General features: G+C 44.2%; 1 protein-coding gene across 1 annotated transcript in view; it reads left to right on the top strand.

Moving 5' to 3' along the window:
- Window positions 1-15176, top strand: part of CEP164 (centrosomal protein 164) — a 123653-nt gene that overhangs the window by 32312 nt on the left and 76165 nt on the right. Inside the window, exons 7-9 of the mRNA XM_040325466.1 lie at window positions 6493-6570; window positions 12707-12769; window positions 14218-14295. Coding sequence (XP_040181400.1) covers window positions 6493-6570; window positions 12707-12769; window positions 14218-14295 — 219 coding nt within the window. The remainder of the gene's footprint in view (window positions 1-6492; window positions 6571-12706; window positions 12770-14217; window positions 14296-15176) is intronic.

The raw sequence follows: 15176 nt of genomic DNA, 5'->3' as shown, positions 1-15176 counted from the left end.
ATTAGGGGGTCAATACCAGACAAAAAAAAAAAAAAAAATAAAAAAAAAGTTTTTTTCTGGTTGAAGCCCTTGGGGCTCAGTATTGATTTTCCCTTTTTATAGGTTATGGGAGGTTTGGAGTCCCTCTAACATTACCCTATCCTATTGTTTCACATTTATTTGATTATATGTGTATTTTCTCCAGCTATTACAGTCAGTTGTATACTAGCGGAGTGCCTCAGAATTTGTATATTATGGCTCCTAAGGGTGCAGGTAGCGCTAAGAACGCTAAAACGGTTAAAAAACCAAAAGGTTCTCCATCGGGCTCTGAGGATATCCAAAATCTAGTGGCCCCTACTACTCCGGAATGCCCGGAAGTTGTTGTCCTAGGTGAGCCATCAGGGTTGCTAGGTGCTATGGCTGGCCCTACTCAACCAGCTCCTTCCTATGTAACGGAAGAGATGTTAGCCTCCACCTTGGGTGGATTGGAAAGGAGGATGGCCGCTCTAATTACGGCATCTTTGGCAGGGAAGAAGCGGGTTAGATCCCCGTCTCCCAGGTCTGAGTCTCTGGAGGAGGATATCCTCTCCGACTGACGAGGGAGGTCAGGATCACCTTGACCATTTAGGTTCTGAGGATTCTACAATAGAGGAACCTTTTTCAGCTTCTCACGCAGAAAGACTGTGGGTTCAGTCCCTAACGGATATGGTGCGGTTGGCTTTTAAGATACCTGGGCCTCAGCCTCTGGCCTCCGCGGTATCCTCATTGGGCTCCCTGAAAGCGCCCCAAGCCAATTTGGTATTCCCGGTACATCCTTTGTTTAAAGGACCTGATTTTTCAGGACTGGGCTAAGCCAGACAGGTAACCCTTAGAGGAAGAGTTTTCAAAGAGATGGGCTGTCCCTACTGTGGACGCAGCCATCTCATGTGTGAACAGATCTTTAACTTGCAGGTGTTTAAGGATCCGGTTGATAAACGCTTGGTTACTTAAGGCCTCCTTTACTTCAGCAGGGGCGATAGTTCAGCCTGCTGTGGCTGCTATTGGAGTGGCCCAAGCATTATCAGATAAGACTAGGCAAATGCTTAAACTTATCCCTGCCCAGCAGGCAGAGGAATTTTGGATATACCCAAGGCTATACGCTTTACGGTGGATGCTATCAAGGACTCCATCCAGCAGGCGTCACGTTTATTCTTATTTCTAATCCATATGAGAAGGCTCTTATGGTTGAAGAATTGGGAGGCTGAGCCCCCGTGCAAAAAACTCCTGGTAGGGTTCCCTTCCATGGAGGACGTCTCTTCGGAGAAGACTTGGATAGATATATTCAGACTATATCAAGCGGCAAAAGCACTCTCTTGCCAGTCAAGAAGAAGGCACGAGGGCCCGCATTTAAGCGCCAGCCCTCCCCGGGGCAGGGGCTCTCTAATACCAAACAGTATCGACGGCCTCCTGCAAGATCAGGCATTAACAATAAGCCGCAGGACCAAGCCACTGGGGGCAAGAAGCAGTGGTACCGCAAGCCTGCGAAGCCAGCCCCCCAAGTCGGCCCTATGAAGGGGCGCCCCCACCCACGATGGTGGGGGGGAAGGCTGCGTCTCTCTGCAGAGGCACCATTCCCGACTGCTGGGTACGGTCTTCCGTGACCACGGGCTACAAGCTAGAATTTCTAAAATTCCCTCCTCCTCATTACCAGGAGTCAAGAGTACCAGGCGACCCTGTGAAAGGAGCCGCATTGATGGCGGCATTGAATCATCTGCTATGCCAATTTTGGACTTAAAGGGAGTAAATGCGTATCTAAAGGTCCGCTCATTCCGGATGGAAACTATTCGGTCAGCTGTCGCCGTGCTCCAGAAGGACGACTTCATGGCGTCCATAGACATAAAGGATGCTTACCTTCATGTGCCAATTTTTCAGCCACATCAAGTATTTCTATGCTTCTCGGTGGCTCAGCGTCATTTCCAATTTGTGGCGCTCCCCTTCGGGTTGGCTACGGCCCCCCGGGTATTCACGAAGGTCCTAGCCCCAATCCTAGCCAATCTAAGGATCCAGGGGGTCACGGTCCTGGCTTACCTGGACGACCTCTTGGTCGTAGACCAGTCGTCTCCTGGCCTGGAAAGAGCAGTGGCCCTCACGGTTCAGTACCTCGAGAGGTTCGGCTGGGTCCTAAATCGAGACAAGTCAGCATTCCTGCCCACAAGGCAGCTGGATTATCTCGGCATGAGATTGGATACAGAAGAACAGAGGGTGTTTCTACCCCTATTAAAGGCCATCAAAGAGCTAATACAAATGGTTCTAAGCAAGAGAAGGCCAACTGTTCGCCTATGTATGCGGCTACTAGGCAAGATGGTGGCCACATTCGAGGCGGTTCCGTACGCTCAGAGCCACACTCGCATCCTGCAGGCAGCCATCCTGTCAGCCGGGAGCAAGAGGCCTCAGGCCTTAGAAATTCCTTGGCCACTCTCACCAAGAGTGCGGCAAAGTCTAGCTTGGTGGTTAAACCCTCAGAATCTCCTGAAGGGAAAGACTTTCAGTCCTGTGACCTGGAAGATAGTAACCACAGACGCCAGCCTGATGGGCTGGGGAGCAATTTTGGATGGTTGCACTCGCCAGGGCTCTTGGGCAGCGGCAAAGAAGCAGTTGCCCATCAATATCTTGGAGCTCAGAGCTGCTCGACTAGCCCTCAGGGCTTGGACGTCCAAACTACAAGGGTTCCCGGTGAAAATACAATCGGACAATGCCACGGCGGTGGCATATATATAAATCACCAAGGGGGAACCAAGAGTCAAGCCGCTCAGAAAGAAGTGAGCTTGATTTTCTTGTGGGCAGAAGCCCATGTGCCCTGCATATCGGCTATATTCATTCCCGGAGTCGACAACCTACAGGCAGACTTCTTAAGTCGCCAGACTCTGTTGCCGGGGGAGTGGTCTCTGCATCCACAGGTCTTTCAGACACTCTGCCAGAAATGGGGAGTGCCGGACGTGGATATCATGGCATCGAGACTGAACAAGAAGCTAGACAGGTTCATGTCCCGCACAAGGGATCCCAGGGCTTGCGGAACCGATGCGTTAGTTTGCCCTTGGCATCAGTTCAAACTTCTTTATACATTTTCCCCGCTCCAGTTACTACCCTGCCTGCTGCGCAGGATCAGGGTGGAGCACATACCAGTCTTCCTGGTAGCTCCAGCATGGCCCAGAAGGGCATGGTATTCACTAATCCTAAGGATGGTAGTGGGAGACCCTTGGACTCTTCCTCTACGGCCAGTACTGCTATCGCAAGGTCCGATCCTCCACCCTGCCTTACGGCATCTAAAGTTGACGGCCTGGAGGCTGAATCCCTGATTCTCAGGGGTAGAGGTCTGTCTCAGAAAGTAATCTCTACCCTAATCAGAGCCAGGAAACCGGTCTCTAGGGTGATTTATTACAGGGTCTGGAAGGCCTATGCAGGCTGGTGTGAGTCCAAGTTATGGCTTTCTCGTAAGTTTACCATCGATAGGGTATTAAGTTTTCTCCAGCTCGCAGTGGATAAAGGACTGGCATTAAGCACAATCAAAGGACAGATTTCAGCTTTGTCAGTATGGTTTCAGCGGCCGCTGGCCACCTACTCGCTGGTTAAGACCTTCATTCAAGGGGTCTTACGTATTAATCCTCCAGTTAAATCCCCGCTTTGTCCGTGGGATTTAAATCTTGTTCTGTCAAGTTTACAGAAACAACCTTTTGAGCCGTTGGCTGAAATTCCTTTGGTTTTACTGACAAGGAAGTTAGTATTTTTGGTCGCCATAGTTTCCGCCAGAAGAGTATCGGAACTGGCAGCCTTATCCTGTAAGGAACCATATCTTATTTTACATAAGGACAAGGTCGTTCTCCGCCCTCATCCTTCCTTCCTACCAAAGGTTATATCCAGTTTTCATTTAAACCAGGATTTGGTATTACCATCCTTCTTTCCTAAACCTACTTCCAGAAAGGAAGGGTTGCTGCATACCTTGGATATTGTCAGGGCCATGAAGGCCTATCTTAAAGCTACAGAGAAGATCCGGAAAACAGATGTGTTGTTCATTTTACCGGATGGGCCCAAGAAGGGGCAGGCAACTGCAAAATCCACCATCTCGAGGTGGATTAAACAGTTAATCACTCAGGCCTACGGCTTGAAGGGGTTGCCTCCTCCGTTATCATTAAAGGCTCATTCTACTAAGGCCATGGGCGCCTCCTGGGCAGCACACCACCAGATCTCTATGGCTCAAGTTTGCAAGGCGGCAACCTGGTCTTCTGTCCACACGTTTACAAGGTTCTACCAGTTGGACGTAAGAAGGAATACTGATGCAGCCTTTGGGCAGGCAGTGCTGCGGGCTGCAGTTTGAGACCCTCGGACTCCGGGGGCTCCCTTTTGAGTAAAATTTAAAATTTAAATTTATTTTTCTCAACTAAGTTGGATTTATTATGATTTGAGTATATCTCTAAATTAAATCTTTTTGTCTTGGGAAGATGTCTCCCTCCCCTCATTGTAAGCATTGCTTTGGGACATCCCACTAGTAATGAATATGCCGCTCTGTGTCCCGTGATGTACGATAAAGAAAAAGGGATTTTTTAATACAGCTTACCTGTAAAATCCTTTTCTTGGAGTACATCACGGGACACAGAGCTCCCACCCCTCTTATGGGGACCATTTTGGGAGGCATACTGCTTGCTACAAAACTGAGGTACTCCTCCTATGGGAGGGGGTTATATAGGGAGGGGCACTTCCTGTTTGAGATTGCCAGTGTCCATCACCTGAAGGTACTCCATATAACCCACTAGTAATGAATATGCCGCTCTGTGTCCCGTGATGTACTCCAAGAAAAGGATTTTACAGGTAAGCTGTATTAAAAAATCCCTTTTTTCACATTTTTTATATTATGTTGAATCTAAATACTCCTGGTTTCCAGCAGCTGGTTTGCAGCCATTTCCTGTCTACATGCAAACATGTAGCCATTATACACTATATTACCAAAAGTATTGGGACACCTGCCTTTTCATGCTCATGAACTTTAATGGCATCCCAGTCTTAGTCCGTAGGGTTAAATATTGAGTTGGCCCACCCTTTGCAGATATACCAGCTTCAATTCTTCTGGAAAGGTTTAGGAGTGTGTCTATGGTATTGTTAGACCATTCTTCCAGACGCACATTTGTGAGCTTGGGCACTGATGTTGGAGAGAAGGCCTGGCTCGCAGTCTCCACTCTAATTCATCCCAAAGGTGTTCTATCGGGTTGAGGTGCAGGCCAGTCAAGTTCCTCCATGCCAAACTCGCTCATCCATGTCTTTCTGAACCTTGCTTTGTGCACAGTCATGTTGGAGCAGGAAGTGGCCATCCCCAAACTGTTCCCACAAATATGTCTTGGTATGCTGACACCTTAAGAGTTCCCTTCAACTAAGGGGACAAGCCCAACCCCTGAAAAACAACCCCACACCATAATCCCCCCTCCACCAAATGATTTCGACCAGGCCTTCTCGTCCACATCAGTTCCTGACTTCACAAATGCACTTCTGGAAGAATGGTCAAACATTCCCATAGACACACTCCTAAACCTTGTGGACAGCCTTCCCAGATGAGTTGAAGGTGTTATAGCTGCAAAGGGTGGGCCAACTCAATACTGAACCCTACGGACTTAGACTTGGGATACCATTATTACATGCGTGTAAAGGCAGGTGTCACAATACTTTTGGTATCGTAGTGTATTTTTCTTGGTGGGTTTCTTGATGGTGATGACAGTAGACCATGCCTGTGTATTGTGTATTGAAAAAGCTATTTGTAGTTTCCATTGGATGTCTGTATAAAAAAGAAGGTGACAATGCAGGAAGACAGTTGGGAGACCGGGACAGGACCTTCATTTTATGCTCACCAGATATTCTTTTTTTAAATGTCATTAACATTTAAGTGATCAGCTATTCTTTGTCCGCACTGCCATCTCAGTCTGGGACTGCTAATTTGAGTTTCTTCTTTTAAAGCTAAAAAAAAATCTAAGGGCTGTTCAGCATCTACTAGCTGTGAGCTGTGTGGTAGCTGTGGATCATACAGTGTGAGGAGAATGGTAAAAGTTTTTTGTCTACTTTACCAAGGGTGCAAACTACTTCAAAGGCTGCAGGCGAGAACAAATTATGGGGGCTTTCACACGTATTGCAGAATATCACAGGTTGGTTTGCTAAGTTGTAGGTAGGTACCACCTGGGACACTAGGGTAAAGAAAGGTTGTTTTATAAGATTGGTTAAGATAGATTATGCTTCTTAGGTGGTAAAATACTTGTAATTTGTAATGAGGTGTTTTATATTTTACAGCACTTCTGACTTTTGGCCATAGTGTCACTGTTTGAAAAAAAAAATTGTCTAGGCCTGATAAAACAACACACTTGAAATGTAGTTGTGGGATTTGAAAGGGGCACTTGATGCAAATTTGCATTAAGGAGTGTTCAGATATTGATGAGAGGAAACAGTTTTTTAGTGTCATGGTACGGACAATTGCATTAACATTATTTTCTTCTCCTGAAGAGCCCACGGGGGTCCGCTCGCCTTCTTAAAAACCTGCATATGGACATCGGATCTCTGGGAGGTGGCTTTGAATATGAGGTAAGAACATTTTTTTTGTATTGCTGGGGTTTATTTAAGTGGCGGCCAGTCCATAAGGGGTGCAGGGGTACCTAAAGTTCCCAGAGTTAGTTTGCCTATAAAGAAAGCTAATAATAGAACAATTTATTTTTAAATGAATGATAATATGACTAACATTTTTTTTACATCTTAAAGTTAAAAAATGTTAGTCATATTATGATTTATTTAAAAATAAAAATAAATCGTTCAACATTTGTGCACTCATTGCACTGTACGGGGCGCCAGACTAATGTGTTTCTATGAGGTCCTTACATTTTTGACAAGCATGTGTTTAGAGCCTGAGGCTCTAATTGGCTTGTTTTTGGTTGTCCTCGGGTGCAGAGCACTGCGCCCGAGTCCTTTTTAAGTCAATATTCGCCATTGCGTCACTTTCCGGTTTCTGGTTTTCTTGTCCCCGCCAATCAGGGGGGCTGAAGATCTGGAACCTGTAAAGAAGACCGGATTAACACAGAAGTCATTTAATATCAGGGGAGCCGTGACAGCCAATCGTCCTCTGGTAAGTGTGGACCTGGAGGGGTTTGTTTGCACCCCCCCACAAACTTTTAGCACCAGCCGCCATTGGTTTATATGGTGTTTATTGGTAGGTTTTGGGACATGGTATAATGACTAAATTCTGTCGTTTTCTTTGGGTCATATCAGTAAAGTAGAAACCTCGTAAAGACCACAGGGTTCATTTACTAAAACTGGAGAGTGCAAAATCTGGTGCAGCTCTGCATTGTGGCTAATCAGCTTCTAACTTCAGTTTGTTCAATTAAACCTTGATAATAAAACCTGGAAGCTGATTGGTTTCTATGCAGAGCTGCGCCAGATTTTGCACTCTCCAGTTTTAGTAAATCAATCGCCATGTAGATTTCCTTATGACGCTTAGAGGTCAATTTTACTAAAATTGGAGAGCGCAAAATCTGGTGCATATGTGCATGGTAGCCAGTCTTTTTCCAGTTTTAGTGAATCAACCCCTTAGTATTGCACACACAAGTGTTAATACTAAATAAGCTTTTACACATAGATTAACGTTACTTTCACTGAATATCATACATATTTATTATTATTGTCATTCCTGTAATATACTGTATGTTACCAGCATACACATATAGAAGCACTGCATTTTACTTGGATGCTGCATGCCTTCCTGGAACAAAATGTACATTTTCAGTTATTTAAATACCACACCAACCAAAGAATAAAATGGCTGAATATGGGGCTGTAATTATTATCCTTCTGTTCTAGGCCTACATGAGCAATCATCTGTGTTGCATGATAATGATTATTTATTATTATTATTATTATTACAACTACAAGAATTAAATCCAGGGCTACCATTAGGACTACACAATCTACTACTCCAGAACAAGAGCAGATTGCTACATGCTAATACAAAGAGCCTTGTGACTTCTCTTAGCACCTCCTTCCTTTCAGTACTATGGTTTTATTCACAAATGGCTTGATAGGGCAACAATAAATTAACGCAAATGATATAAGTGCTTCAGTGTTGAAGCCTCTCACCTTATGAAGCAAGGAATAGAATTATCTGAATTTGGACTTTAGTCCCTGTACAGCAGAGATCTGCCTGGGAGCGGAGTAAGCAGCACAAGGAGTCACTGCAGTGTTTATGTGCAGATGAGGGACATGGTGATAAGAGGAGACAGCAGAGTTATAGACAGATGAGCTCATCGGTGTGCTGCATGTCCTTTCACTGTCCAGTCACAGGCTGGATGGGGTACATGAAAGCAAAAGGAGTAGCGAAGCGCCAAGCCAATCCTTTAAACAGCTTAGGAATTAATTCAGTATATAAGTATAAAACAACACTAAAAACTTGTGTGAAAAATGTCAGAGCACTTGCAGAGTGCTAGAGCAGGAGGGAGTTTCCACGTGGAGTGTCACAGGAGGACCGCCGGAAAGTCTCTATTGAGGGATCCACCAGCGCTGTGTGTTAGCCGCAGCTGAATCCTCTGTTAGCCTCATCTAGACGTCAGGTGTGTGTCTCTGGGTAGGAGTGGTCCAGGGCTGTCAAACTGGGGTGCCACCACAAGCTGTCTGGTCAATCAGAACGCGCTTCAAGGCACGGCCTCGCCTTCTTCATCAGCTTCTTCATGGGTGGGGTACATGACCTGTAAGCGGCGTTACCAGCTAAGCGGGAGATCTCTCCGTTGATCTCCGCTGAGCCATGGATGACGGGTCCCTCTTTGCTCACTGAGCGGGGAGGGGTTCGTTGAGTGCCGCTGCTTTTCCTATGGAGAGATCGGACGAAAACGGACAGCATGTCTGTTTTTCATCAGATCTCACCCGATCCGATCCGCCAGGATAGGTGGCGATACGTCACCATCTGTCTGATTTTATCAGATCGGCTGTCAGCGGACACGGTCACCGCTGACATCCGATACTCCATAGACAAGCATGAAGCGCCCGAATAAACTGACAGGTGGAGCTGAACGGTCCGGCAGTGTGAAAGGGGCCTAATGCCGCGTACCCCCGATCGGGCTTTTGCCCGGCCAAATCAGAATGCCGACGGAATTCCATCAGAAAAATATAGAACATGTTCTATATCTAAACTCCGATGGAATTCATCTGAATTTCCAATGAAAAAACTCAGATGGGGCTACACACGATCGGAAAATCCGATGGAAAAAGTCCATCTGACTTTTTCCATCGGAAATTCTGATCATGTGTACGGGGCATAAGGGTAATGTAGGTGCAGCAAAGAAAGATTGTCCCCCCCTGCAGGCAGAGCTGTGTAAATCTCAGGGCCGGATAGATAGAATTACTACTCTACTTTGGCAGGTTAAAAAGCTATTTTTTACATTCTTCATCTGTGTATTTAGCTGTTTGCCTAAAGTTATGCAGGATGTTAGATGCTTTTTTTTTAATATGTTATTTGGGAGTTGACATCTGTCTTATTTCAATTAGTTGAAAGATTAAGCAATTAGCTGGTTTGTACAATGAGCATGTCTAGAAAAGGCATGGGGGATTTGTTTGTGTGTATCACCCAGGAAAGTGAACAGAAAGAGGAATCTGCTGCAGCGAGCTGCACAGAAGAGGGCACAGATCCAGAGCTGCAGAACCTTGGAAAATCTGAGGATGAAGAGGAGAGCCAGAAAGAGGTTCCATTGGGCATGGTACCACTCTGTAGTAATGACATGGACCTCCCGCATGTGTGTGATCCTTACTTTCACCATCACTGCTTTGTAAACTCGCCTGACTTTCCCAGTAGTCTTATAAAGGTCCATGTGGATTAGACTTGCAGCACAAATTGGCCTTTTATTTTTTGCCAATTTTAGATATATTAGAGCTTGTAGAAAAACGGCATCTATATGAATGCAATAAACTGATTATCATCACCGTATTCCAATAAGTCGTATATCAACAGTTGTAAAATAAGTGATTATGTGGAGCAGCAGGATATCAGAGATGAATTACAAACTTTGAATATTGTCGCAAATTTTTTGTTATAACTAATCATATTTTGCATTCATATATCAAAATGCCAGTTGTTTGATGTGATCTGTCAAATTCTGTCTATCTGAAGTTCAACTTTTTTATATTTTCTGGTTGTGCTTAAATGTGTCTGTTTTGTTTTTTTATTTTATTTTGAGTGCTTTGCTATCCCCCTTCTCTTGCTGAGCACTTGTGTAGTAGTGTTGTAACATAGAGAATTTATTGTCAATTTCTCTAGAGGAGATTGATGGGGAGTGGGAATGTGCATCCATCCTCCCTTTCCGCTGCTCTTTCATCACAAGCTGGCCAAGACTCCAGTGTGGGCATTGATGAGACTTTCCAGGCTGGAGAGTGTGAGCTGGCACAATGTTCTTCTCCAGCTGAAATGTCTGCACAGAAAGAAGAGCCTGTACCTGGTTCCTCTGACAAAGAGCCTAAAAATGGAAAGGCATCTAGAAACTCTGCACCTTCCATGGCTGGAGAGCTGGGTTCTAGTGCCAGAGATTGTGTTCAAGAACAAGATGAGCGAGATGTAGGAAATATCCTCATCTTTATACCATTTAGCTTTGTTTTTCATTGACCTTACCTATAGTTACTAGTATGTTACATTTTTAGCTATTTTAGTTTTCCTAAGAAAATACATTGTATGTTCAAATACCCAGTTTTTTTTTTTTAGTAGTTAAATAGAATAAGACTGTAGAAATTATAATTGCCTTGTTAGTTTTCTACTAGTTGCACACATTTTTGGTGTAGCTAAAGGTTTTAAAGCTGAACTATGAGCTTAAAGTGGAACTTTACCCATAACAACTTGATAAAAGTAATAATCTTTAGCAAGGAACATACATTCCACATATGTGAAACTGAGAATTGCAAAGTGTGTGCTGTAAATTGCCTCCAGCATTGTTCCTGTTTCTTCTTGCTGGAGGCTGCCATTTTGCTGAAGCCCAAAGCCCCTGAACAGCAGTAAATCTTTAGGCTGTCAGCAGATCGGCCTCTAGAAATTTGGCACAGTGCCAAAAATTAGACTGAGCATGTGCAGAGCAGGATGAGACAGTGTATTACTGGATTTTAATCATTATAGGCACTTGTTTTTAATGTTTCACATAGCTATACCAGCAGGAGGTGCCAGCCTTAAAGGGGTTGTAAAGGTACCACTTTTTTTCCCTAAATAGCTTCCTTTACCTTAGTGCAGTCCTCCTTCACTTACCTTATCCTTCCATTTTGCTTTTAAATGTTCTTATTTCTTCTGAGAAATCCTCACTTCCTGTTCTTCTGTCTGTAACTACACACAGTAATGCAAGGCTTTCTCCCTGGTGTGGAGTGTCATGCTCACCCCTCCCTTGGACTACAGGAGAGTCAGGACGCCCACTAACACACAGCTCCTTTCTATATCTGAAACCTAGAGAGCATCCTGACTCTCCTGCTCGCCCCCTCCCCCCTCAAGGGAGGGGGCGAGCACGACACTCCACACCAGGGAGAAAGCCTTGCATTACTGCATGTAGTTAGACAGAAGAACAGGAAGTGAGGATTTCTCAGAAGAAATAAGGACATTTAAAAGCAAAATGGAAGGATGAGGTAAGTGAAGGAGGACCGCACTAAGGTAAAGAAAGCCATTTAGGAAAAAAAATATGTTAGGCCCCTTTCACATGGGGCGGATCAGTAATGATCCGCCCCATGAACCTCCGCTTGCTCAGCAGGGATCGCTCCGTTGATCCCCGCTGAGCCGTCGGATGACAGGGCGGTCCCCGCACACTGTGCAGGGACCGCCCTGTCTTTTCTCCGCTCTCCCCTATGGGGGGATCGGATGAACACGGACCGTCTGTCCGTGTTTACCCGATACGATCCGCCAGACGGATGGAAAAGTAGGTTTTTCCTCCGTCACACTTTGGCGGGTCGGATGTCAGCGGGCATGTCACCGCTGACATCCACAGCTCCATAGAGGAGCACGGAGCGCCCGTTCAGGTCCGCAAAAAAAACTGTCAGGCGGATCTGAACGGGCCGCCTGTGTGAAAGAGCCCTTACCTTTACAACCCCTTTAAGTGATCTAGCAGTATTTTCTGACTATAGTTCCACAAAATTGACAAAATACAAGTTGCATGTGTATTCTTAGGTAAATCTTGGTGTGCTTTTTGTATTTTAGATCTATGCAGTTTCTGTAGGCAGCCTATAGTGGGGCGGACCTGCTGGGTGCATAGTGCAGCATAGTGATGATATTATACTTGGTAATATTCAGGTTTATTGTGGCATTTGGTGAACATAAATAACATTTTATCCTTTTTGGCTATTGAGAAATACATTTTAAATAAGGCATTCGTACCCAGGGTTCTTTAGGATTCAGCGTAGTATCTATATGAGATTGTGCTGTGTTAAGCTTACCATACATAGTACCACATTACAATGTTTTTTTTTATTTTCTTCAATAGCAAATGACCATTAAGAAACCACCCTTATGAATGATACAGTTATATGATATTTTGCATACATAGGATGGTTGTAACTAAAGGATCTCAGTAAAAGCTACTTGATGACATAACTACAAAGCCAGGAAAAATATTTTCAATAAAAATGTTACACAGGAGCTAGTGGGCAATTGTTAAAGAGATTAAAACATATTTCTCCAACTTGTTTTCCATCACTTTGTTTACACCCATTTCTTTTATTGCAGGACTCTGAGCCTAGCGAAGGCAAAAAAGATGTTCTTAAACTTAACAGTGGAAGTGGAAACATGGTAAATAGCAAGACGTGCTACAGAGTTGCCTGTTTGTATAACAACTAGATTTTCTTTGAAGCCTTTCTAATTTCAGATGTCTTTTTTTTATATGTCTTTTAACTGGACGAGCCAGTCTGGATCTCTTTAACTTTTGTCTGTTGGTACCATGCATTGTTTTTGGAAACCAAACATTTGATTTTTGCATGCCACATATGTTACCATCATTGAAAGCTATAGGTACACCATGTAATCCTCAGTCACCAGCAGTAGCACATGAGGATAGGCCATAGCACTGTGTAAGCTAAAGTTTTGAGTCCCCTTTAGCTTACACAAGGCATTTTCTCCTTCTCCCTACAGCCGAGCGGACCGGTAGGGAGAACAAAGGGAAGGTCAGTATAAGCTGCTGGTGAGCAGAGGATTAAAGGAACTTTTAAAGTGATTGTAAAGGTAAATAAAAAAAATTGATAAAAAATAACAAACATGTCTATACTTGCCTGCCCTGTGCAATAGAATTGCACGGAGCGGCCGTGAACCTCCTCTTTTCGGGTCCCTGGCCAGTGGGACTTAACCACTTAAACCTAAACAAAACCCCTAAATCCAGATCCTAGCACTAATCTAAACCCTAAAATAGGTTCTGCAGCAGAATCCTTACTGTATTCGATGCTTAGAGCAAAAACGCTGAATAATAACAGCCCTGCATTTAAAACTAACAGTGTCCCAGCTCTGAAAGCAAAGGACCTAATAAATACAGGCATACCCCACTTTTAAGTACACTATGGGACTAGAGCATGTATGTAAAACTAAAATGTACTTAAAGCGGAGTTCCGCCAATTTTTTTTTTAAGTCAGCGGCTACAAATACTGCAGCTGCTGACTTTTAAAAGCAGGACACTTACCTGTTCAGGGTCCCCGCGATATCGGCACCCGAAGCCGATCTTTCCCTCGGCTCTCGGGTGCTGCCGCCGCCATCTTCGGTAAGGCAATCAGGAAGTGAAGCCTTGCGGCTTCACTTCCTGGTTCCTTACTGTGGATGTGCAACTTGCGCTGCGCTATCCCACTGGTCCCTGCTGTCTTCCATGACCTTTGTGACTCCCAGAAGACAGTGGGGGGGGAGAAGGCGCCAGAAGTAGCGTAGATACCCGCGGTGGCTCGGGTATCTATGCCCGGAAATGGGAGCGTTTGTTGACATGGACGTTTTCAGCTGTTCAGCATTTATGAGCATTTTTGAGCCATAATCTTTTTTGGGAGTATAGTTTTGCTAAAAAAAGCTACTATAAAAACACTCCTACAGCTAACGCTTCTGGCATTTTTATAACGTCCAGTGTGCATGAGGCCTAAAAATGATGATACTAGTGGAGAAAAGAAGAAGAGAAAGTGCAATTCATATTAGCAAGTAGATGTTTAAATATAAGAATATCATCTTGAATATTTGCATGTATTCTAACATTATTTTTCCCCTTTTTCCAGAATTTTAAATTAGGTGTACAATCCTTAGAAAAAGTTCATGACGTTGGTTCTCTATCCCCTGCACCTGCTAGCCCAAAGGTAAACAGCACTAGTATGTCTAGATATTACATGTTACTTTTTAGGAAATATTTGTGGCTTGTGATTGGAGGAAAATATTATCTGTAATCATTTCACCATTACTACAGTCCAACTATGGTCGTAAATCCTGCAATACACGTGTATGGTTTGTAGGGGGCGCTGTATGCTTTGCAATGCTTAGTTTCAATATGTGTATTGCTGCTTTTTGTCCAAGGGTTTCATTCCTAGGAGTCGGCTGCTTGTTTTCTGAAGCATCAGAAGATATGAATACCTGTTCATGTAGTCATAATAGACATACATTGGCCCACATACTGACAGAAATGTAACACTGAATATTAAAGGAACCAAAAATTAGATTGGGTTAAAGAGATATTCGTTCAGTCAACTAGCCCAGCAGTATTTTATCTCAGAAAGTTTTTGATTGGCTTACTTAATACCACCAGGAATCTTCCCAATTAGATGAAACGCAGCTATATAATAAAAAAATAAAAAAACCTGTAGCTCTTAACCAGTGATACATGTACCCCTAGGGCCTTGTACACACGATCAGTCCAAACTGATGAAAACGGACTGAAGGCTGAAGTCTGATGGACTGATGGTCTGATGTGCCTACACACAATCAGTTCAAAATCCGATCGAGTCCAACGCAGTGACGTAAAACACAACGACCTGCTAAAAAAAACAAAGTTCAATGCTTCCAAGCATGCGTCGACTTGATTCCGAGCATGTGCGGGTTTTGAACCGATGCTTTTGCGTACTAACCATCGGTTTTGACCGATCGGTCATCAGTCCATCAGTCCGATTTTAAAGCAAGTTTTAAAACTTTGGTCTGAAGTGACAAAAGTCAGATGGGCCATACACACGGTAGGTTTGGACTGATG

Source organism: Rana temporaria, chromosome 10 (genome assembly GCF_905171775.1).
Source record: "Rana temporaria chromosome 10, aRanTem1.1, whole genome shotgun sequence".
NCBI lineage: Eukaryota > Metazoa > Chordata > Amphibia > Anura > Ranidae > Rana > Rana temporaria.
Note: the sequence above shows the minus strand (reverse complement) of the source record. Positions and strands in the feature narration are given on the sequence as shown.